The sequence below is a fragment of the Labrus mixtus genome, unplaced genomic scaffold, assembly GCF_963584025.1.
Source record: "Labrus mixtus unplaced genomic scaffold, fLabMix1.1 SCAFFOLD_127, whole genome shotgun sequence".
NCBI classification, from domain to species: domain Eukaryota; kingdom Metazoa; phylum Chordata; class Actinopteri; order Labriformes; family Labridae; genus Labrus; species Labrus mixtus.
In genome coordinates, this window is record NW_026870345.1 from 17,501 (window position 1) to 42,500 (window position 25,000).

The window sequence follows — 25,000 nt, forward strand, 5'->3', positions numbered from 1 at the left end:
ACTGAAATATGATGGAGGGTGTAGTTAATACACTAACATATGATGGAGGGTGTAGTTAATACACTAACATATGATGGAGGGTGTAGTTAACACTAACATATGATGGAGGGTGTAGTTAATACACTAAAATATGATGGAGGGTGTAGTTAACACACTAAAATATGATGGAGGGTGTAGTTAACACTAACATATGATGGAGGGTGTAGTTAATACACTAAAATATGATGGAGGGTGTAGTTAATACACTAAAATATGATGGAGGGTGTAGTTAATACACTAACATATGATGGAGGGTGTAGTTAACACTAACATATGATGGAGGGTGTAGTTAATACACTAAAATATGATGGAGGGTGTAGTTAACACACTAAAATATGATGGAGGGTGTAGTTAACACTAACATATGATGGAGGGTGTAGTTAATACACTAAAATATGATGGAGGGTGTAGTTAACACTAACATATGATGGAGGGTGTAGTTAACACTAACATATGATGGAGGGTGTAGTTAATACTAACATATGATGGAGGGTGCAGTTAACACTAACATATGTTGTTGCCATGGTAACAAACAGGTACCCCCCCCCCTCCCCCCTCCTCACTGTCTCTGTTTGGCTGGAATCCAAAGCTGTAGTAGACTGTTGGAGAGGTCAAGGTGTCCAGCTGGGCTCTGACCGAGGTGAAGTACAGCTTTGAGGGGTCGGAGAAGACCTCCGTCAGGTTGCAGACCAGGGGGTCCTGAACAGTCTGGCATCCAGGAACAGGAATCCAGGAAGTGTCCCTGCAGAGACCGGGGGGGGGGGGGTATTTTATTTTGAAAAACACTCAGTAGATTAAAGAGAGCAGAAGAGAAAAGTTGACTGATGACTGAGGTTTGAGCAACACATCTGTATAACCCACGTACGTATCTAGGATCACGCTGACGCTGTAGGAGACTCCTGGGGGGGTCCCTGCTCCTCGCCCCCATCTCAACATGTCAATCAAATGATCGGAGGTCAGGTTCAGGTTGACAGGCGGCGGGAGTTCAGTCATTGCTGCAACACAGACCAACAGGACAATACATCAACATGATCTACACACAGAGGTTTCCCACTGTCAGTGAACACCTCGTTATGTACCTGTGGTTTCCCACTGTCAGTGAACACCTCGTTATGTACCTGTGGTTTCCCACTGTCAGTGAACACCTCGTTATGTACACACACTACACAACATGATGGCTGCTACATCTCTGAAAAACCAAACCTGTGATGATCGCCATTTTCACAACGCGTCACCTGGAAACGTGACTATCTGATACAGACCGTCACTGTGGAAACATATATATATATATATATATATATATATATATATGTATAATCTGGTCTGATGGTTTGTGGTTATTTCATTCAGTTTCTATGAAAGGAGACTTTCTGTAGACACGTGACTGTGAACTCACCTGGAAGCACCTGAGACAGCCAGGTGAGCATCCATATGAGAGCAGCCATGACGGGCAGACCATCTCTGCAGCTCGGAGGTCAGGCCCCGTGCTGCTTTCACTTTCCTTATGACTGTGTGGGACATGACACAACTCAGTTATTTTAACTGACATGAACATAATTCATATTAAACATTAAGGTTCAGCTGAATCAGTTTAAACAGTTTAATCAGTTTAAACAGTTTAATCAGTTTAAACAGTTTAATCAGTTTAAACAGTTTAATCAGTTTAAACTTTTTATTTCAACAGTTAACATTCAGTTAGCTTCATTTGAACAGTTAGCAGCTACATACAGAAACAAACATTATCTACAGTCACAGTCATTAAACATTAAACTGTCCTGCAGACTGAGGAGATAAAGAATAATCTCAGGCTCTTCTGCTCGCAGACTTTCCGCCGGAAACGGAACGTTATCTCCCGCTAGCTTCACAAGCTACCGGGCTAGCTGTTAGCATGTGAGCTAACTACGAAGAGCTACTTTAACTGAGAATCTAAATCTGTCAATTAGATATAATAAATTAAATATTAGATCAAATATGACACGAACCCGAGCCTCCAAGTTTCTGCTGCCGCTAACAGACCACAATGCTGCTGCTGCTGCTGCCTTCAAGGACCTCCTGGAAAACTGTAAACTACATGTAAACACCGCTGATTAGCTTAATTACTGGATACAATATTATAAATTAAATCAAAATTGAAACATAATGATAATGAAGTTCCTTCTGTGTGTTTGTGACAATGAACATCAGCAGTGCTTATGATTCAGGTCAAAGTTCAGTAGTTACTGAACAACACTTATTAAACAACATAAAGACATAAACACGTTTTAGTTCTCTGGTTTTATACGATCTGACTTATTCATAAAAACATTAACTTCAGATCTGCGTTTGTTTCTTCAGAGTCAAAGTTTTTTTTTTCTTTTAACAACACATTTTTCTGCTCGGCTGAAAAGGGAATCCACGAGTCCGAGGTCACGTGAAGGCCACATGAAAAGAAGCGTTGACAGTAAATCACGTGACCTGTAAGAAGAGGAAGAAACCTCTGATTAGAGAGAATAATAACAGTTAGAATGAAAAACAATGACAAGAAAATAATAATAGTAAAAACAATGAGAAGAAATGTTTTTAATCAGAGTTTTAATTAAGATCGGTAAATGGCCTTAAGCTTGTATATTTCTTTTCTAATCTGAATACTCAAAGCACTTTTACGGTAAAGAGTCCATCAGTATTAACTCATCCATTCATACACATTCACACACTGATGGTAGAGGCTGCTGTGTAAAGAGTCCGTCAGTATTAACTCATCCATTCACACACATTCACACACTGACGGTAGAGGCTGCTGAGTAAAGAGTCCGTCAGTATTAACTCATCCATTCACACATATTCACACACTGAAGGTAGAGGCTGCTGTGTAAAGAGTCCATCAGTATTAACTCATCCATTCACACACATTCACACACTGAAGGTAGAGGCTGCTGTGTAAAGAGTCCATCAGTATTAACTCATCCATTCACACTCTGATGGTAGAGGCTGCTGTGTAAAGAGTCCATCAGTATTAACTCATCCATTCACACATATTCACACTCTGATGGTAGAGGCTGCTGTGTAACGAGTCCATCAGTATTAACTCATCCATTCACACACTGACGGTAGAGGCTGCTGTGTAAAGAGTCCATCAGTATTAACTCATCCATTCACACACATTCACACACTGAAGGTAGAGGCTGCTGTGTAAAGAGTCCATCAGTATTAACTCATCCATTCACACACTGATGGTAGAGGCTGCTGAGTAAAGAGTCCATCAGTATTAACTCATCCATTCACACATATTCACACTCTGATGGTAGAGGCTGCTGTGTAAAGAGTCCGTCAGTATTAACTCATCCATTCACACACTGACTGTAGAGGCTGCTGAGTAAAGAGTCCATCAGTATTAACTCATCCAGTCATACACATTCACACACTGATGGTAGAGGCTGCTGAGTAAAGAGTCCATCAGTATTAACTCATCCATTCATACACATTCACACACTGATGGTAGAGGCTGCTGAGTAAAGAGTCCATCAGTATTAACTCATCCATTCACACATATTCACACTCTGATGGTAGAGGCTGCTGTGTAAAGAGTCCGTCAGTATTAACTCATCCATTCACACACTGACGGTAGAGGCTGCTGAGTAAAGAGTCCATCAGTATTAACTCATCCATTCATACACATTCACACACTGATGGTAGAGGCTGCTGAGTAAAGAGTCCATCAGTATTAACTCATCCATTCACACACATTCACACACTGAAGGTAGAGGCTGCTGTGTAAAGAGTCCATCAGTATTAACTCATCCATTCACACTCTGATGGTAGAGGCTGCTGTGTAAAGAGTCCATCAGTATTAACTCATCCATTCACACATATTCACACTCTGATGGTAGAGGCTGCTGTGTAAAGAGTCCGTCAGTATTAACTCATCCATTCACACACTGACGGTAGAGGCTGCTGTGTAAAGAGTCCATCAGTATTAACTCATCCATTCACACACATTCACACACTGAAGGTAGAGGCTGCTGTGTAAAGAGTCCATCAGTATTAACTCATCCATTCACACACTAATGGTAGAGGCTGCTGAGTAAAGAGTCCATCAGTATTAACTCATCCATTCACACATATTCACTCTGATGGTAGAGGCTGCTGTGTAAAGAGTCCGTCAGTATTAACTCATCCATTCACACACTGACGGTAGAGGCTGCTGAGTAAAGAGTCCATCAGTATTAACTCATCCATTCATACACATTCACACACTGATGGTAGAGGCTGCTGAGTAAAGAGTCCATCAGTATTAACTCATCCATTCATACACATTCACACACTGATGGTAGAGGCTGCTGAGTAAAGAGTCCATCAGTATTAACTCATCCATTCACACACTGATGGTAGAGGCTGCTGAGTAAAGAGTCCATCAGTATTAACTCATCCATTCATACATCACCAATGCAGCAGAAGGATCTGTGTCTTTGACATATCTACATGTGGCTGCAGGAGCTGGGGTTCAAACCACCGACCTTCCAGTTGAGATTCGACCGACTCTACCACTGAGCGACAGCATCAAACTGCTGCTGCCTCAGGTTTTTTAAATGCAAAAACTAGAAAAAACTCTGAAGTTCAACAGTGAAACATGAGATTTAATAAGAACAATCAGAAGCTGTGATTTACACATTCAGCCTGCCTTTACTCTTTTGGACCTCACCGGCTCCTGTAGTCACTGTGACGAAGATCTCTGCTGCCTTCAATGACCTTCAGACTGTAGGATGTTTGAGTATTAATAATGTCAAACATGTCAACATTTATTTAAAATGCAAAAATTCAAAAACATAAAATCCTTATTTACATGTAAACATTTAAATACAGAGGATTGGAAACATCATCAGGAGTGTCTCATATATCCAGAGGATGCCTCCTCTTCCTCCTCCTCCTCACAGGAGCCCAGTGTGTCAGTCTCAGTCAGGTATGTCACAGCTGTGTTGGTGTGTGTGTGGCTAACATCCAACAGATCTCTTCTGTCCTCCTCCTCTTCGTCCTCCTCCTCCTCCTCCTCCTCCTGCTCCCCCTCACATGCAGAAAATGCAGAGAGTGTTACTGAGAACAGGTTGATGTCACTTGAGCTGTCACAAACCTCCTCCTCCTCTATCTCCTCCTCTCCTGTCTGATGACCCTGTGGTCCAGTTTGACTCCACCCAGGAGGGACAGACACCTCCTCTTCTTCATCTTCGTCTTGATCGAGCCCCCCCTCTGTGACCCCCACCTCACGCTCTGGGACTGCTGCAGAACTCCCAGAATTCCCAGAGGCAGAGTGAGGGCAGGACCTATCACTTGAGAGAAGCTCTGCTCCCCTGTCCATGTACTCTTTCTCCTCCTCTTCCTCCTCCTCCTCCTCCTCCTCCTCCTCATTGGGGTAGACCCCCCCTGCTGCAGGCTGTGGTGTGGGGGGATTGTGGAGCCTGGTGTGTTTCTCTGAGCTGATGGACACGTGGTCGGGGACGGTGGTCTCTGGGCTCAGGGTGTATCCTCCGCTCAGAGCCTGCTGCTGCAGAGGAGGAGGAGGAGCAGAGGTGTGAAGAGTTAATCAGTTAACAAAGACGATAACTTAAATATCAGTTAATCAGATGAATCTGTTAATTCAAACTATAACCAGTTAATCACACTGCCAACATATTTATGCAACTTAGACATAAACACTGCCAACATATTCATGCCTTGGAAACAAAGGTGTGTTTGATTTGTACTCAAATCAAAGTTCAGAATTGCGGTGTAGTGACAGCTTTAGATTCACAAACGTATGAAAGTTGTCTTCTTTGAATAAAAAGTTGACAGATTAACTGAAAGGTTCAAGTTTCTCACCTGCAGAGCTCGGGGCATGTTAGCCTTCAGTTTACACAAAAACCCAGAATATCTCAGACCAATCACAACACTCGTCACCATGGCAACCACCACAACCACCAGAGCAGCAGCTGCACCTAAAAACACAGGCACTGACACACACACACACACACACACACACACACACACACACACACACACACACACACACACACACACACACACACACACACACACACACACACACACACACACACACACACACACACACACACACACACACACACACACACAGATTTATTCCCTCAGTAAACATTTTCCTGAAGACATTATGGTCTAATCTCTAGTTTCAAGTCTTCTAACAGCATGATGCTCATTTAGTAATGGCCCAATTAGAGTCACAGAGACCAGAAAGGGGGGAGGAGTTAGGGGATTGCCATAAGCTACCATGGAAACTATATTTTTTAGTACAGCATTTGGATTGATTTAATAAATGTGGAGAGGGCTGTTCATGTTTACAGTATTTTGTTTAAAAAAGTGACCATATTTGGAGGCTGGAGAGGGAGACGCCACCCTCCAGACAAAGTATGGTCACTTCCACATGTCCAGAAGAGACAGGACTCAAAGTGTTTAGTCGGAGGATCTTCTTGATGACGATGTTAAAGGTTCCCTCAGTATCCTATGATGGACAGAATAATGTATAAAGATGATGAGCACACAGGTAGCTCACCTGTACTTCTAGACTCCAGGATGCTGGTGAAGCTGCAGTTCCAGGCGGACGGTTTCGTGTTTTTATTCAGTCGTGTTTTAGTGTCCACCTGAACACAGTACTCCACCCCCTTCTCCAGGTTAGAGATGGTGAAGCTCCGCTTGCTGGTGTCAAACACATACTGCAGGAAATAGATTCATGTGTGAGAACAGAGCACAGTATGTACAGTCAACCAATGTCTGCAGCAGGTAAACAGACTGTAACGTCTGCAGCAGGTAAACAGGTTGTAATGTCTAGAGGTAAACAGACTGTAACGTCTGCAGCAGCTAAACAGGCTGCAACGTCTGCAGCAGGTAAACAGACTGTAACGTCTGCAGGTAAACAGGCTGTAACGTCTGCAGCAGGTAAACAGGCTGCAACGTCTGCAGCAGGTAAACAGACTGTAACGTCTGCAGGTAAACAGGCTGTAACGTCTGCAGCAGGTAAACAGGTTGTAATGTCTAGAGGTAAACAGACTGTAACGTCTGCAGCAGGTAAACAGGTTGTAATGTCTAGAGGTAAACAGACTGTAACGTCTGCAGCAGGTAAACAGGCTGCAACGTCTGCAGCAGGTAAACAGACTGTAACGTCTGCAGGTAAACAGGCTGCAACGTCTGCAGCGGGTAAACAGGCTGTAACGTCTGCAGCGGGTAAACAGGCTGTACCGTCTGCAGCGGGTAAACAGACTGTAACGTCTGCAGGTAAACATACTGTAACGTCTGCAGCGGGTAAACAGACTGTAACGTCTGCAGGTAAACAGACTGTAACATCTGCAGCGGGTAAACAGGCTGCAACGTCTGCAGCGGGTAAACAGACTGTAACGTCTGCAGCGGGTAAACAGAGTGTAACGTCTGCAGGTAAACAGGCTGTAATGTCTGCAGCAGGTAAACAGACTGTAACGTCTGCAGCAGGTAAACAGGCTGCAACGTCTGCAGGTAAACAGACTGTAACGTCTGCAGCAGGTAAACAGACTAACGTCTGCAGCGGGTAAACAGACTGTAACGTCTGCAGGTAAACAGGCTGTAACGTCTGCAGCAGGTAAACAGACTGTAACGTCTGCAGCAGGTAAACAGACTAACGTCTGCAGGTAAACAGACTGTAACGTCTGCAGCAGGTAAACAGACTAACGTCTGCAGCAGGTAAACAGACTGCAACGTCTGCAGTGGGTAAACAGACTGTAACGTCTGCAGGTAAACAGGCTGTAACGTCTGCAGGTAAACAGACTGTAACGTCTGCAGCAGGTAAACAGACTGTAACGTCTGCAGGTAAACAGACTGTAACGTCTGCAGCAGGTAAACAGACTGTAACGTCTGCAGGTAAACAGACTGTAACGACTGCAGCAGGTAAACAGACTGTAACGTCTGCAGCAGGTAAACAGACTGTAACGACTGCAGCAGGTAAACAGACTAACGTCTGCAGCAGGTAAACAGACTGTAACGTCTGCAGGTGAACAGGCTGTAACGTCTGCAGCGGGTAAACAGACTGTAACGTCTGCAGGTAAACATACTGTAACGTCTGCAGCAGGTAAACAGACTGTAACGTCTGCAGGTAAACAGACTGTAACATCTGCAGCGGGTAAACAGGCTGCAACGTCTGCAGCGGGTAAACAGACTGTAACGTCTGCAGCGGGTAAACAGAGTGTAACGTCTGCAGGTAAACAGGCTGTAATGTCTGCAGCAGGTAAACAGACTGTAACGTCTGCAGCAGGTAAACAGGCTGCAACGTCTGCAGGTAAACAGACTGTAACGTCTGCAGCAGGTAAACAGACTAACGTCTGCAGCGGGTAAACAGACTGTAACGTCTGCAGGTAAACAAACTGTAACGTCTGCAGGTAAACAGGCTGTAACGTCTGCAGCAGGTAAACAGACTGTAACGTCTGCAGCAGGTAAACAGACTAACGTCTGCAGGTAAACAGACTGTAACGTCTGCAGCAGGTAAACAGACTAACGTCTGCAGCAGGTAAACAGACTGCAACGTCTGCAGTGGGTAAACAGACTGTAACGTCTGCAGGTAAACAGACTGCAACGTCTGCAGTGGGTAAACAGACTGTAACGTCTGCAGGTAAACAGGCTGTAACGTCTGCAGCAGGTAAACAGACTGTAACGTCTGCAGCAGGTAAACAGACTGTAACGTCTGCAGGTAAACAGGCTGTAACGTCTGCAGCAGGTAAACAGACTGTAACGTCTGCAGCAGGTAAACAGACTAACGTCTGCAGGTAAACAGACTGTAACGTCTGCAGCAGGTAAACAGACTAACGTCTGCAGCAGGTAAACAGACTGCAACGTCTGCAGTGGGTAAACAGACTGTAACGTCTGCAGGTAAACAGACTGTAACGTCTGCAGGTAAACAGGCTGTAACGTCTGCAGCAGGTAAACAGGTTGTAATGTCTAGAGGTAAACAGACTGTAACGTCTGCAGGTAAACAGGCTGCAACGTCTGCAGCAGGTAAACAGACTGTAACGTCTGCAGGTAAACAGGCTGCAACGTCTGCAGCAGGTAAACAGACTGTAACGTCTGCAGGTAAACAGGCTGCAACGTCTGCAGCGGGTAAACAGGCTGTAACGTCTGCAGCGGGTAAACAGGCTGTACCGTCTGCAGCGGGTAAACAGACTGTAACGTCTGCAGGTAAACATACTGTAACGTCTGCAGCGGGTAAACAGACTGTAACGTCTGCAGGTGAACAGACTGTAACGTCTGCAGCGGGTAAACAGACTGTAACGTCTGCAGCGGGTAAACAGAGTGTAACGTCTGCAGGTAAACAGGCTGTAACGTCTGCAGCAGGTAAACAGACTGTAACGTCTGCAGCAGGTAAACAGACTAACGTCTGCAGCGGGTAAACGGACTGTAACGTCTGCAGGTAAACAGGCTGTAACGTCTGCAGCAGGTAAACAGACTGTAACGTCTGCAGCAGGTAAACAGACTAACGTCTGCAGGTAAACAGACTGTAACGTCTGCAGGTAAACAGACTAACGTCTGCAGCAGGTAAACAGACTGCAACGTCTGCAGCGGGTAAACAGACTGTAACGTCTGCAGGTAAACAAACTGTAATGTCTGCAGCAGGTAAACAGACTGTAACGTCTGCAGCAGCTAAACAGGCTGTAACGTCTGCAGCAGGTAAACAGACTGTAACATCTGCAGCAGCTAAACAGGCTGTAACGTCTGAAACCTAATGGTTGATGGATCAAAGTGTGTCCACTAAAAGTTGTTGTGTTTGTCCCTGACAGGCTACGGTTCTTCTTCTAAGTGTGTGACATAATCACAGAAAGAAACCCTGCAGAGAGAGACCTTTTTGTTTTGAACCAGAAACAGCTGTTACATCACTCTCTACAAACACACCACACTACAGTCAGAAAAACACAGATTTTACTTCACTGGACTCAGGAGTTACTGATCATCATCATTGGTTATCTATAAGAGTCATGAGTGAAACCCGACCTCTGCTCCCCCTGGTTTCTTCCTTTTCACTCTGAAGGTTGGGTCGTATCTACTGTAGAGTATCGGGTCAGCCAGAGAGACGTTCACTGTGAGGCAATTACCACATCCAGACAGCAACACCTGAGCAGGACTGATTCTACCTGTACACAACAAGAACATTTATCACATCCTGTTTATTCTGTAGTTTGTTGTGTATTTTTGTGTGTAGTTTGTTGTGTGTATATACTGTCCTGCAGAGGGCTGAAGGTGTAGTTTGTTGTGTGTACATACTGTCCTGCAGAGGGTTGATGGTGTAGTTTGTTGTATGTACATACTGTCCTGCAGGGGGCTGAAGGTGTAGTTTGTTGTGTATTTTGTTGTGTGTACATACTGTCCTGCAGGGGGTTGAAGGTGTAGTTTGTTGTGTGTACATACTGTCCTGCAGGGGGCTGAAGGTGTAGTTTGTTGTGTAGTTTGTTGTGTGTACATACTGTACTGCAGAGGGCTGAAGGTGTAGTTTGTTGTGTGTACATACTGTACTGCAGAGGGCTGAAGGTGTAGTTTGTTGTGTGTACATACTGTCCTGCAGGGGGCTGAAGGTGTAGTTTGTTGTGTGTATATACTGTCCTGCAGAGGGCTGAAGGTGTAGTTTGTTGTGTGTACATACTGTCCTGCAGGGGGCTGAAGGTGTAGTTTGTTGTGTGTATATACTGTCCTGCAGAGGGCTGAAGGTGTAGTTTGTTGTATGTACATACTGTCCTGCAGGGAGCTGAAGGTGTAGTTTGTTGTGTAGTTTGTTGTGTGTACATACTGTCCTGCAGGGGGCTGAAAGTGTAGTTTGTTGTGTGTACATAGTGTCCTGCAGAGGGCTGAAGGTGTAGTTTGGTGTGTGTACATACTGTACTGCAGAGGGCTGAAGGTGTAGTTTGTTGTGTAGTTTGTTGTGTGTACATACTGTCCTGCAGGGGGCTGAAGGTGTAGTTTGTTGTGTGTACATACTGTCCTGCAGGGGACTGAAAGTGTAGTTTGTTGTGTAGTTTGTTGTGTGTACATACTGTCCTGCAGGGGGCTGAAAGTGTAGTTTGTTGTGTGTACATACTGTCCTGCAGGGTGCTGAAAGTGTAGTTTGTTGTGTGTACATACTGTCCTGCAGGGGGCTGAAGGTGTAGTTTGTTGTGTGTACATACTGTCCTGCAGGGGGTTGAAGGTGTAGTTTGTTGTGTGTACATACTGTCCTGCAGGGGGCTGAAAGTGTAGTTTGTTGTGTGTACATACTGCCCTGCAGGGGGCTGAAAGTGTAGTTTGTTGTGTGTACATACTGCCCTGCAGGGGGCTGAAGGTGTAGTTTGTTGTGTAGTTTGTTGTGTGTACATACTGTCGTGCAGGGGGCTGAAGGTGTAGTTTGTTGTGTGTACATACTGTCCTGCAGGGGGTTGAAGGTGTAGTTTGTTGTGTAGTTTGTTGTGTGTATATACTGTCCTGCAGGGGGCTGAAGGTGTAGTTTGTTGTGTAGTTTGTTGTGTGTACATACTGTCCTGCAGGGGGCTGAAGGTGTAGTTTGTTGTGTGTACATACTGTCCTGCAGGGGGCTGAAGGTGTAGTTTGTTGTGTAGTTTATTGTGTGTATATACTGTCCTGCAGAGGGCTGAAGGTGTAGTTTGTTGTGTGTACATACTGTCCTGTAGAGGGTTGAAGGTGTAGTTTGTTGTGTGTACATACTGTCCTGCAGGGGGCTGAAGGTGTAGTTTGTTGTGTAGTTTGTTGTGTGTACATACTGTCCTGCAGGGGGCTGAAAGTGTAGTTTGCTGTGTAGTTTGTTGTGTGTACATACTGTCCTGCAGGGGGCTGAAAGTGTAGTTTGTTGTGTGTACATACTGTCCTGCAGGGGGTTGAAGGTGTAGTTTGTTGTGTAGTTTGTTGTGTGTATATACTGTCCTGCAGGGGGCTGAAGGTGTAGTTTGTTGTGTGTACATACTGTCCTGCAGGGGGCTGAAGGTGTAGTTTGTTGTGTGTACATACTGTCCTGCAGGGGGCTGAAGGTGTAGTTTGTTGTGTAGTTTATTGTGTGTATATACTGTCCTGCAGAGGGTTGAAGGTGTAGTTTGTTGTGTGTATATACTGTCCTGCAGGGGGCTGAAGGTGTAGTTTGTTGTGTGTACATACTGTCCTGCAGGGGGCTGAAGGTGTAGTTTGTTGTGTGTACATACTGTCCTGCAGGGAGCTGAAGGTGTAGTTTGTTGTGTAGTTTGTTGTGTGTATATACTGTCCTGCAGAGGGCTGAAGGTGTAGTTTGTTGTGTGTACATACTGTCCTGCAGGAGGCTGAAGGTGTAGTTTGTTGTGTGTACATACTGTCCTGCAGAGGGCTGAAGGTGTAGTTTGTTGTGTAGTTTGTTGTGTGTACATACTGTCCTGCAGAGGGCTGAAGGTGTAGTATGTTGTGTAGTTTGTTGTGTGTACATACTGTCCTGCAGGGGGCTGAAGGTGTAGTTTGTTGTGTAGTTTATTGTGTGTATATACTGTCCTGCAGAGGGTTGAAGGTGTAGTTTGTTGTGTGTACATACTGTCCTGCAGGGGGCTGAAGGTGTAGTTTGTTGTGTGTACATACTGTCCTGCAGGGAGCTGAAGGTGTAGTTTGTTGTGTAGTTTGTTGTGTGTATATACTGTCCTGCAGAGGGCTGAAGGTGTAGTTTGTTGTGTGTACATACTGTCCTGCAGGGGGCTGAAGGTGTAGTTTGTTGTGTGTACATACTGTCCTGCAGAGGGCTGAAGGTGTAGTTTGTTGTGTAGTTTGTTGTGTGTACATACTGTCCTGCAGAGGGCTGAAGGTGTAGTATGTTGTGTAGTTTGTTGTGTGTACATACTGTCCTGCAGGGAGCTGAAGGTGTAGTTTGTTGTGTAGTTTGTTGTGTGTATATACTGTCCTGCAGAGGGCTGAAGGTGTAGTTTGTTGTGTGTACATACTGTCCTGCAGGGGGCTGAAGGTGTAGTTTGTTGTGTGTACATACTGTCCTGCAGAGGGCTGAAGGTGTAGTTTGTTGTGTGTACATACTGTCCTGCAGAGGGCTGAAGGTGTAGTATGTTGTGTAGTTTGTTGTGTGTACATACTGTACTGCAGGGGGCTGAAAGTGTAGTTTGTTGTGTAGTCTGTTGTGTGTACATACTGTCCTGCAGGGAGCTAAAGGTGTAGTTTGTTGTGTAGTTTGTTGTGTGTACATACTGTCCTGCAGGGAGCTAAAGGTGTAGTTTGTTGTGTAGTCTGTTGTGTGTACATACTGTCCTGCAGGGAGCTAAAAGTGTAGTTTGTTGTGTAGTCTGTTGTGTGTACATACTGTCCTGCAGGGGGCTGAAAGTGTAGTTTTTAGAACGGGTGGAGTTGGTTTGTTTGTAGACAGCCATCACAGCGAGGTTGTAGCTGTATACGTCCAGCTCCACCTTTAGTGATGTCGTTGATGTTTTTCCAAGAAGTTTCCATTCCCTGTGGTTCAGGCTGCACAAACAAACAACATAAACAAATATGAACAACACAAACATAAACAAACACAAGCAGAATCAAACAACAACACTAGTGGGCGGGGCCAAATATGTAAAACTCCTTCCTAATGGTCATTCTCTGTCAGAGTGACTTCACACTCTGTGCCATAACCAGAGTAACTGGCAGTTTACTCAGGATCTGTGTCCCGGTCACGTATTACAGGACTAATGACGCCCTCTCTAGTCAATGCTTGTGTCACCACTGTACACACCGCGGTCCGTCTGCACCACTCGACTCTACTTTCAACGAGCTTGCTGCAAGCACAACTGAACAGACGAAGCAACATGTTTGATTGCATATTGTTTTCTTTGTCCCCGCCTGGTCTTGTAGTTCTCTTGTGATCTTGTAGTTCTCTTGTGATCTTGTGGTTCTCCTGTGATCTTGTAGTTCTCCTGTGATCTTGTAGTTCAAGTTCTCATGGGTTAGGGTTAACAACACGGAGAGATGTGATGAGCGAGTGAACGTCTCAGACACACTGTCTCTGTGATATTTACTAACTTAGAGAATAGGACACGCCCCCTTCTTGTATTAAAGTTCATAATTATTCACATTTGATTCTTCATCTGGTAAACTGAAGGTGTTTGTTGTTCCTTCCTGAATAAATCTGACTGAAAATTATGATGTGTTACAATAGAAGGTTTAATATTTCATGAGAATGAATATATTAATTCCCAATCGATCAGTTATAATTCAGTATTTAACTCCATCATGCATTGAAACCGCAGTGAGCATGATGATGTCATCACTGTAGGTCAGAGTATGAAACATGTCCTCTCAGGGTTTCAGTCATTTAAACATCCTGTCTGCCCCACAGAGAAATCCCCAGCATGTCGTGTATAACAGGAAGTGAGAGCACGGGGTGGGGGGGGGGGTTGTGTTACCTCGAAAAGACCTTGTACTTGGTCCCTTTGGGCGTCCGGGGCCCGGGTTCCCAGCGGAGGACGTGGTGGAGGTCCACAGAGTCCATGGAGGTAATGATGGGAGCAGGAAGTGAGCTGAGCGCTGTGAGGAGGAGTCAACAGGTTATCTATCTTCAGTTACATAAAGAGATCAAGGTGCAGACACACCTGACAGGTAATACCCGCTGCATGTGAGTGTGTCGTTGTCTGAACAGTTTGATTCACCTGTGATCACTCACCTGAACACAGCGGCCATGACAGACACACAACCACAAACACACAGAGCATGTTTGTGTCAGAGAGCAGCAGACGACGAGTCCGAGTCCAGAAACAGCATAGTCACTGTGAACACACACCTGGTCATTATAATCACACCTGGTCATTGTAATCACACCTGGTCATTATATCGCACCTGATCATTATAATCACACCTGGTCATTATATCACACCTGGTCATTATGATCACACCTGGTCATTATAATCACACCTGGTCATTATATCACACCTGGTCATTATGATCACACATGGTCATTATATCACACCTGGTCATTATAATCACATCTGGTCATTATAAAATACCTGGTCATTATAATCACACCTGGTCATTATATGACACCTGGTTTATATTACACCTGGTCATTATATCACACCTGGTCATTATATCACACCTGGTCATTATAATCACACCTGGTCATTATATCACAACTGGTCATTATATCACACCTGGTTTATATTACACCTGGTCATTATAATCACACCTGGTCATTGTATCACACCTGGTCATTATATCACACCTGGTTTATATTACACCTGGTCATTATATCACACCTGGTTTATATTACACCTGGTCATTATAATCACACCTGGTCATTATAATCACACCTGGTCATTATATCACACCTGGTTTATATTACACCTGGTCATTATATCACACCTGGTTTATATTACACCTGGTCATTATAATCACACCTGGTCATTATATGACACCTGGTTTATATTACACCTGGTCATTATAATCACACCTGGTCATTATATCACACCTGGTTTATATTACACCTGGTCATTATATCACACCTGGTTTATATTACACCTGGTCATTATAATCACACCTGGTCATTATAATCACACCTGGTCATTATATCACACCTGGTCATTATAATCACACCTGGTCATTATATCAAATCACACCTGGTCATTGTATCACACCTGGTCATTGTATCACACCTACTCATTATGATCACACCTACTCATTATGATCACACCTGGTCATTATGATCACACCTGGTCATTATAATCACACCTGGTCATTATATCACACCTGGTCATTATAATCACACCTGGTCATTATATGACACCTGGTCATTATAATCACACCTGGTCATTATATCACAACTGGTCATTATATGACACCTGGTTTATATTACACCTGGTCATTATAATCACACCTGGTCATTGTATCACACCTGGTCATTATAATCACACCTGGTCATTATATCACACCTGGTTTATATTACACCTGGTCATTATATCACACCTGGTTTATATTACACCTGGTCATTATAATCACACCTGGTCATTATATCACACCTGGTCATTATAATCACACCTGGTCATTGTATCACACCCGGTCATTGTATCACACCTGGTCATTATAATCACACCTGGTCATTATATCACACCTGGTCATTATAATCACACCTGGTCATTATATCACACCTGGTCATTATATGACACCTGGTCATTATATCACACCTGGTCATTATAATCACACCTGGTCATTATATCACAACTGGTCATTATATGACACCTGGTTTATATTACACCTGGTCATTATAATCACACCTGGTCATTGTATCACACCTGGTCATTATAATCACACCTGGTCATTATATCACACCTGGTTTATATTACACCTGGTCATTATATCACACCTGGTTTATATTACACCTGGTCATTATAATCACACCTGGTCATTATAATCACACCTGGTCATTATATCACACCTGGTCATTATAATCACACCTGGTCATTGTATCACACCCGGTCATTGTATCACACCTGGTCATTATAATCACACCTGGTCATTATATGACACCTGGTTTATATTACACCTGGTCATTATAATCACACCTGGTCATTATATCACACCTGGTTTATATTACACCTGGTCATTATATCACACCTGGTTTATATTACACCTGGTCATTATAATCACACCTGGTCATTATAATCACACCTGGTCATTATATCACACCTGGTCATTATAATCACACCTGGTCATTGTATCACACCCGGTCATTGTATCACACCTGATCATTATATCACACCTGGTCATTGTATCACACCTGATCATTTTATCACACCTGGTCATTATATCACACCTGGTCATTATAATCACACCTGGTCATTATATGACACCTGGTTTATATCACACCTGTTGGTTATTAATCACACAGTTTCTCTTGATGGTAAACATATTAGCATACAGAGGATGTTAGCTTCAAGTTAAAATTGGTATAAAGTTCTGTCGGCTAAAAATGCTAATGTTGCTAACTTACCGTCTTTTTCCGCTGTGACGAGAAACACGGAGAAACACGGAGAGAGACCGAGAAACACGGAGAAACACGGAGAGAGACCGAGAAACACGGAGAAACACGGAGAGAGACAGACAAACGCGGAGAAACACGGAGAGAGACCGAGAAACGCGGAGAGAGCCCGAGAAACAAGGAGAGAGACCGAGAAACACCGAGAGAGACCGAGAAACACCGAGAGAGTCCGAGAGAGACCGAGAAACACCGAGAGAGACCGAGAGAGACCGAGAAACACGGAGGGAGACCGAGAGAGATCTTAATATTCACAGTGCGACAAACACACCGAGACGTTCAAGATAACACACACACACACACACACACACACACACACACACACACACACACACACACACACACACACACACACACACACACACACACACAGAGAGAGAGAGACTGGCTGTTTTCGAAACCGCATACTATACTACTAGTACATACTGATTTGACCAAAATGCAGTATGCAGTATGCGAACAACTGCGAGATCCGCAGTATGCCAAAAATACCAGGATGTCATACTGATTCGGGAAAAATGTACAGTATGCATCGGACCAGTCTACCTCGCGTACTGTTTCCCACAATGCAAAGTGTCAGGTCAGAGATCAAAATGCCGGAGCGCAGCTGTTTGAACTCGTCGGTGGCGGTGACTGAATATCTTGCCACATTATGAACCAATAACAAATATGACATGTTCATATATTTATATGTCTTACCACCTCGTATTTTCCTGCTTTGTAGACTGTACAGTGTATGTGTCACAGCTGGACAAGCAGCTGCAATTACAGGGTGCTTCGCTTGCTCTATTACTACAAATTATTCACAGCTGAGTAAAATCAGTTTAACCGTGCCAAGCATACTGCAAAATAACCGACGACTGGCTGTCATACTACATACTACTGTTGAACTCAGTATGCAGTATACAGTATATACTGCATACTGATTTAGATAGTAGTATGCGGTTTCGAAAACAGTCACCGCGTACTACTACTAACACGTCACACACACTTCCTGTGGGTCCATTCACAATAAAAGTCTCCGGATACAGTAAAAACGATGTTGGCCTTTAGAATGACAGATTGTATTTTATATTTATTTTGACCTCTGTATCTCATTTTCTCCTGAAATGTTGGTTATTTATTTGATCTGCAGTATTTATCTGAATCACTCTAAGGTGAGGGAATGTGCTGAATGTTGAGGGATCATTAATATTAATTTAGTTATTCAAACATTTTATTGGACTCGTTATGTTAATAACACTTCCTGTGAGGACTTGTGTGTTTGTTGTGTTGATGTTGGCACCCCCCTGCGGACAAAGCAGAGATCTTCTCTCTTTGCTGTAACATGTACGTGTTGTTTTCTACATTATATCAATATAAACAGGTTTTCTGTATCAAATAAACAACGCAGGGATGTCATCAGTAATCTACGGTTATTTAAATTGTTAACACTTAAACGTGATTAATGACTGAACATGGTTACCTGGTCAGCTAACATGCTAAGATTTGAGGCTAATTCAACAGTTCACTGAAACACATTGAACTATATATTTAGTATCCTCAATGCTTGGTTCAAATTAATTATATACTTCATTTATTATCCTCTATCAGGTGACGCTTATAGTGAAGGGGAAACCAAACTCAAAGCCTCACCTGCTTTACCCACAGACTGTAAATAATAATGGACCAGGCCTGAGTGACGTCCCCCGTCTGTTCCTGCAGGGGGCGCTGGAGTCCCATCGATGGCGGTCTCCATGCTGGAAATGCTGTCTCAGTCTAACTTTCAGTCAACCTAACGACAGGCTGAGAGCTGGAGCTGAGGCGGGTTTTAAACCTCCTGACAAACCGTTACACCGCGCCCACCTGTCAATCAGGTCAGCTACACGCCTTATTGTGAATAACTCTTATCCTTCATCAAATCAAAACTGATGAGTCATCAAAACATTCACCCCCCGTACAGTGTGTGTCCATCGAGACATGAGCTAATCACACCTATTTGGTTTTTTGAACCAGGCTGTAAACATGTTAATCTCTGCTGTAAAAACAGGCTTTTTAGAATGGGTGTGTATGTGACTTCCTGTGCTTCTGCAGCCAGCCTCTAGTGGACACTCAAGGAACTGCAGGATTTTACACTTCAACATAGGCTTCATTTTTAAGCACCAGCGGTTGCTGATTGGATTTACCTGATAAATACTATTTTATTTTGAAGGAGTCACTCAACTTCCTGTGATTTCCAAATGTCACTAGGTGGTTTCCAGCCAGTGTATTTTTGTGACTTTGTTATCAGCCACCAGAGGGCGCTTTAGCAGCAGAGCTACTGCTGTGACGTCACAGAAGCTGTTTCATAAAAGAATCAGGTGATGTCACATTTCATCATAAAAACACTTTATTCATTTGAAACTAATTTAAAAAATCTAAAATGTGTGTGTGTGTCAGTCTATGAACACCAACATGTTTCACACACACGTTTGATGATGTCACAGCCGTGTGATCAGCTGCCCTGTAGCTTCCTCATGATGTCACTGCTTGGCGGTGCGTTGGTTAATATGGTCCCCACGAACACATTGGTTCCCCACAGAGCGTGACGGATAACCTTACAGCAGCCCAGGTCATCCACACGGAAGCCAAGTTGTGCGTACCGCTCGTCCGTTTCAAAGAGCGGGAGGTTAGTGTACGGGCCGAAGAACTGAGGACGAGGAGAAACACCATCATCACCTTCAACGTATTTTATATTAAACACATCTCTGACCTCGGTCCTCAGGACAATCAGGCTGAGCCATCTCACTGCCTACCTGTTCTCACCTGGACGCAGGTGACCCTTAACCGTCCAGATTTAATCATGAATCATTTTATCAGATCAGGAAATTTAGAAATCCAATAAATATGCTCGCTATTATTTTTTAGAAAGGTCATAGTTCTGAGGTCAGTGCTCACCTGAGAGGAGCAGACCTGAGGTCAGTGCTCACCTGAGAGGAACAGACCTGAGGTCAGTACACACCTGTTGTTACCATGACAACAGACAGAGAGGTGTAGTTCTTCCTCTAACAGTGTTACCATGACAACAGACAGAGAGGTGTGGGTCTTACAGCGAGGCCTGAGGACGGGTCAATGAAGTCGGCCCAGAATCCTTCACTCTGCAGAGCCAAACAGATCTGCTGAGCCCCGTCAATGAACTACAACAGGAAACAGGAAGTTCACTGTTAGTACACAAAGATAGCTCACAGTACACAACATTCTGTTTAGAGGACACGCTGATATTCAGAACGTTTCTTTTAGACTCTCAGATCGTAGTTTTAACGGTTTGTATTGAAGACATTTCAGTCGTGAAACTTTTCACACTGGTTTCTCTTCCACCATTGTTGTTGACAAACTTGATATCAGTGGTCCCGCCCCTTCTTGATTCTGATTGGTCGGTGAGGGAGAAGTGCCATTGAAGTTGAACTCTTTTCAACTGAGAGTTTCGGTTGCTTGGCAACAAACATTATACTGCTCTCTGCTGCTCTGGTTGTTTCCATGGTTACCACAGAACAGCTTAGTTAGCAGAACATCGACCCGTTTGTTGGAAGTTATGATGCAGTGAACTGAATGTTACCTGACTGCACCTGCTGAGTGATCTGGTTCTCTGTATCAGCGCTTATGGAAGTTTCTTATCCAAACAGAACACTCTGTCTGTACATATTAAACAGAACAAACATCAGGAATGACAAAGACTGACCGTGTGCAGCATCTCCTCCCTCTCCTCCTCCACATCTGAACTCCAGCTGCTCATGTCGTTTTTTGTCCTCTGAGTCACTGTGACCGCCATCATCTGAGAGGGCGGGGCTTCAGGGAACATGGACAGGAAGTCTGTGACATCACATGACCAAAGACACACAGAGTGAAACATCAGAGAGATCATCAGCACTCCCTCTGCTGGACATCCAGAGAATTACACAGGAACACATAAAACACTGTTTGATTTGAATGTTTTTATTTATTCATCTTTAAGTTTGTAAACAAAGAAAAAAGATCAAATCAATGTTTACAAACACACACATTTATATTCTTGTTTTTTATACATTCTGAGCCCAGTGTTCATTTACTGATATTATTTATGTTTTTATTTCTCGTGAGACTTCTGTGTACGTGCACGGCCATGTTGTTGCCCTTATATGGGCATCGTGTTGTTTACCTCTCTTCAGCAGCTCAGGACACGTCTGGATCACACACTCCACCCTTGACGAATCAAAGTAGTGATCAGCTCCTCTGACAGTCTGAGAGGACACACACACACGCGCACACGCACACGCACGCACGCACACACACACACACGCACACACACACGCAGACACGCACGCACGCACAGACACACACACACACACACAGACACACACACACAGACACAGACGCACGCACAGACACACACACACACACATACACACACACACACACAGAGACACACACACACACACATACACAGACACACACACACACACCCCCACACACACACACACACACACACAGAGACACACACACACACACACACACACACACACACACACACCCCCACGCACAGACACACACACACACACACACAGACACAGACACAGACACACACACACACACACACAGACACAGACACAGACACAGACACACACACACACACACAGACACACACAGACACAGACACAGACACAGACACACACACACACACACACACACACACACGCACACACGCACACACGCACACACGCACACACGCACGCACACGCACACACCTCTATTATGTCTTACGGGTAACATAATGACAGCTTGAACATCGGTTACCATGGTTACAGAGTAATAACAGTGTAACAGTGCTCACACAGAGATCAGAGGTCACCTGGGTCAGTATGGACAGGTGTCGTTCAGAGGGGGCGGGGCCTGTCAGAACATCAGGGAGTGCCATGTGACCTGGACTATTCTTCTTCTGCTCCGTCAGACCCTGCAAGTGGAGGTGGAAGCCTGAGTTACCCGGCAACAGGAAGCGCTGGTCCTGAGGTCCAAACGGGCCGATGATGTCATCAGGCCAAACGGTCCTTGGGCCTGGAGAGGGAGATGACAACATCATCAACTGATCACTAACAGCTGATTAACCCTCTTTGATAATCAGCTGATTCATCCTAATATGTTTATAAATAATGATGTCATTGAACACACCCATGTCATGTGTCGTCATGGCAACATGCATTTCTTTAGATCCAGCAGCAGAAAAGGTTCTGACTGAAGAGACCCGACCAACCAAAACATGAACACCTGACAGGTACGAGACCAGACGCCCCCTGCTGCTCAGCACCTGCACACACACAAACACGAGACATCGTTAAAACATTACCTGTACAAAGAACGCCGTCTCAATGTTCCCCCTCACACACTCAGTGGCGAGGGCTCAGGGCCGTCCCACGTTGTCCCTCTTTGAGCCCTTAATGCCCCCCGTCTGGAAGTATACGTGCACACTTATCTGAGGTCGGCAGCCGGCGCAGTAAGTCAACCAGCAGAAGAGTGACACCCCGATAATCGGAGCACGCCCTCCGGTCCCCCCTTTTTAAAAAGAGGAACCACGAGCCCGGTCTGCCTCTCCACAGGTACTGTCCCAGACCTCCACATCGAAAGGTGTGTCAGTGAAGACAGCCCAACAATGTCCAGCTTCTACAATGGAGGCTTTGAACATGGACCACGAGGACTCCAACACCGCGGCGCTCACTCGGGGCTTGTGAGGATCCCCACACCCGCCCGGCGCCTCTCACCCTGGACAGAGTCCAGACCAGGCATGGGCAAACTACGGCCCGCGGGCCATATATAATATATGTATATATATATATATATATATATATATATATATATATACATATATATATATATATATATAATATATGTATATATATATATATGTATATATATATATATATATGTATATATATATATATATATAAGCCCGTTGGGCTTTTTAATCCGGCCCGCCGAACTTGTCCAAATTATATTATTATTAAATTAAATGTTATTATAATTAAACCTCGTTCGTTTTCCCCTGTAATGCCCGCGTTTCCCCAATAGATGGCGCACTTCAGGCTGTATGCCTGATATGCCAAGAAACTGTCGCAGTTTTCAAAGAGTACAGTATCAGCCGTCACTTTGCTATGAAGCATGCTAACTACGCTAGCAAGCAGTCCACGCAAGAACGGGCGGCTGCGGCTCAGAGGTTGAAGGATAATTTACAGACTCAGCAACATTTTTTTCACCAACAAACTGCGATTCAAGAGTCAACTACCAAGGCAAGTTTTTTGCTGGCATTCAAATTAGCAAAGGCCAGCAAGCCTCTCTCCGAAGGCGAGTTTTTAAAAGAATGCGTGGTAGAGACAGCAGGTCTCTTGTGTCCGGAGAGCCAAGGCCAGTTTGAAAAAATCAGTTTATCACGCAGGACTGTGACTCGCTGTGTGGAACTGATTGATGAAGATATAGCCAGTGAATTAAACAAAAAGGCTGAGTCCTTTAAGTTATATTCACTAGCGCTGGATGAAAGTAATGACGTGAAAGACACTGCTCAGCTCCTCATTTTTATCCGAGGGATTAATGACAGTTTTGAGATAACGGAGGAGTTTTTGACCATGGAGTCCCTGAAAGGAAAAACACGAGGAGAGGACTTGTATAACCAGGTGTCTGCTGTCATCGAGAGAATGAAGCTACCTTGGAGTAAACTTGTCACAACGGATGGATCGCCAAATTTAACTGGAAAACATGTTGGGCTGCTGAAAAGAATCCAGGATAAAGTGAAACCAGGATGTTATTTTCCTTCACTGCATCATCCATCAGGAATCTCTGTGTAAGTCTGTATTGCAGCTTAATCATGTCGTGAATCCAGTTGTAAAACTTGTTAACTTTATACGAGCAAGGGGACTTCAGCATCGTCAGTTTATTATGTTCCTGGAGGAAACTGATGCGGATCATCAGGACTTACTGTACCATTCTCGTGTCCGCTGGTTAAGTTTGGGCAAAGTGTTTCAACGAGTGTGGGAGCTGAAAGAGGAGATCAGCGCATTTTTGGAGTTAATGGGGAAATCCAACAAATTTCCTGAGCTAAGCGACAAGAAGTGGCTTTGTGACTTTGCATTTGCTGTGGACATATTTTCACACATGAATGAGCTGAATGTGAAACTACAGGGGAAAGATCAGTTTGTGCACGACATGTACAAAAATGTTAGAGCCTTCAAATCCAAGCTAACTTTATTCTCCAGACAAATTGCAAACAAATCTTTCGCTCATTTCCCCACACTTGCCATGCAGAAAGAGACGACGCGAAACGCAAGAAATACAGCAAATCCCTTGACGACCTGCACGGAGAATTCTGCCGTCGGTTTTCTGATTTTGAAAACATTGAAGTCACTTCAGCTGGTGTCCTGTCCCCTGTCAGAAGATCCTGAAACAGCACCACAGGAGCTGCAATTGGAACTGATCGATCTTCAGTCTGACTCCGTTTTAAAGGAGAAGTTCAACTCTCTTAAACTGAATGACTTTTATGCTTCACTTAACGAAGCCACGTTTCCAAACCTCCGGAGGACGGCACAGAAGATGCTGACTTTGTTTGGCTCGACCTACGTATGTGAGCAGACATTCAGCGTCATGAACATCAACAAAACCCCTCACAGATCCAAGTTAACTGACCAACGCCTCGGCTCTATCCTGAGAATTACCACTACAAAACTAACTCCAGACTTTAATGCACTGGCAAAAAAGGGAGATCAACAACACTGTTCCCACTGAAACTGAACGTGAGTTTGTCTACTGTGTTTATTCAAATTTAATTTAATGAATGTATTTGGAAATCAATTTGTACAATGAGCCTTCCATATTCATGCTTTGTTAAAGGTCAAATCCTTTCATGTAATGGCTTTTACACAAACACTCCATCCATCTGTTCCTGGCCCGGCCCCTCTGTCAAATTTTAGAACCCATTGTGGC

At 44.2% G+C, this 25,000-nt stretch overlaps 3 protein-coding genes across 11 annotated transcripts in view; all 3 read right to left on the reverse strand.

Annotated features, from left to right (window-relative positions):
- The window catches only part of LOC132970498 (interferon lambda receptor 1-like), an 11,910-nt gene extending 9,751 nt beyond the window's left edge, over positions 1–2,159 (reverse strand). For both annotated transcript variants that reach the window (XR_009672238.1, XM_061034440.1), the window contains exons 1-4: positions 2,022–2,159; positions 1,436–1,547; positions 905–1,034; positions 603–781 (exon numbers count right to left, since the gene is read on the reverse strand). Coding sequence is in view for 1 of the 2 variants with exons in the window: in XM_061034440.1 (XP_060890423.1) it covers positions 603–781; positions 905–1,034; positions 1,436–1,484 (358 nt within the window). In the remaining variant the exon portion in view is untranslated. The remainder of the gene's footprint in view (positions 1–602; positions 782–904; positions 1,035–1,435; positions 1,548–2,021) is intronic.
- A 2,472-nt stretch (positions 2,160–4,631) lies between these two features.
- On the reverse strand, positions 4,632–17,182 carry LOC132970492 (interferon alpha/beta receptor 2-like). 5 transcript variants are annotated; one of them, XM_061034426.1, is made up of 10 exons: positions 17,157–17,182; positions 17,079–17,104; positions 17,000–17,028; positions 14,681–14,783; positions 14,424–14,544; positions 13,340–13,497; positions 10,030–10,169; positions 6,578–6,737; positions 5,869–5,999; positions 4,632–5,551 (listed from the first exon to the last, which is right to left on the reverse strand). In XM_061034426.1, the coding sequence occupies exons 4-10, from the start codon at positions 14,727–14,729 to the stop codon at positions 4,895–4,897; spliced, it is 1,416 nt and encodes a 471-aa protein (XP_060890409.1). In that variant the 5' UTR covers positions 14,730–14,783; positions 17,000–17,028; positions 17,079–17,104; positions 17,157–17,182; the 3' UTR covers positions 4,632–4,894. The 5 variants fall into 5 exon arrangements, with proteins under 5 accessions (XP_060890409.1, XP_060890407.1, XP_060890406.1 ...); XM_061034424.1 differs by lacking the exon at positions 17,157–17,182 and having other exon boundaries at positions 17,000–17,033; positions 17,076–17,100; XM_061034423.1 differs by lacking the exon at positions 17,157–17,182 and having other exon boundaries at positions 17,000–17,104.
- Positions 17,183–19,389: 2,207 nt separating this feature from the next.
- mmadhcb (metabolism of cobalamin associated Db) overlaps positions 19,390–25,000 on the reverse strand; it is a 6,398-nt gene continuing 787 nt past the window's right edge. For 2 of the 4 annotated variants that reach the window (XM_061034437.1, XM_061034435.1), the window contains exons 2-7: positions 22,205–22,340; positions 21,870–22,090; positions 21,198–21,279; positions 20,742–20,872; positions 20,113–20,199; positions 19,390–19,712 (exon numbers count right to left, since the gene is read on the reverse strand). In XM_061034437.1, coding sequence (XP_060890420.1) covers positions 19,518–19,712; positions 20,113–20,199; positions 20,742–20,872; positions 21,198–21,279; positions 21,870–22,090; positions 22,205–22,235 — 747 coding nt within the window. In that variant the 5' untranslated portion in view covers positions 22,236–22,340 and the 3' untranslated portion in view covers positions 19,390–19,517. Of the gene's footprint in view, positions 19,713–20,112; positions 20,200–20,741; positions 20,873–21,197; positions 21,280–21,869; positions 22,091–22,204; positions 22,341–22,493; positions 22,757–25,000 lie in introns of those variants that run through there. The other 2 variants (XM_061034438.1, XM_061034436.1) reach the window with 2 other exon arrangements.

What these genes read in the sequence shown, in the direction of transcription:
- LOC132970492 (XM_061034426.1), bottom strand. Translation starts at nt 14,729, where the DNA reads ATGCTCTGTGTGTTTGTGGTTGTGTGTCTGTCATGGCCGCTGTGTTCA. An exon ending in AAGTACAAGGTCTTTTCGAG is followed by an intron (nt 13,498 to 14,423) that starts GTAACACAACCC and finishes TTGTTTGTGCAG; the next exon opens with CCTGAACCACAGGGAATGGA. An exon ending in TTTCAGCCCCCTGCAGGACA is followed by an intron (nt 10,170 to 13,339) that starts GTATGTACACAC and finishes TGTTGTGTACAG; the next exon opens with GTAGAATCAGTCCTGCTCAG.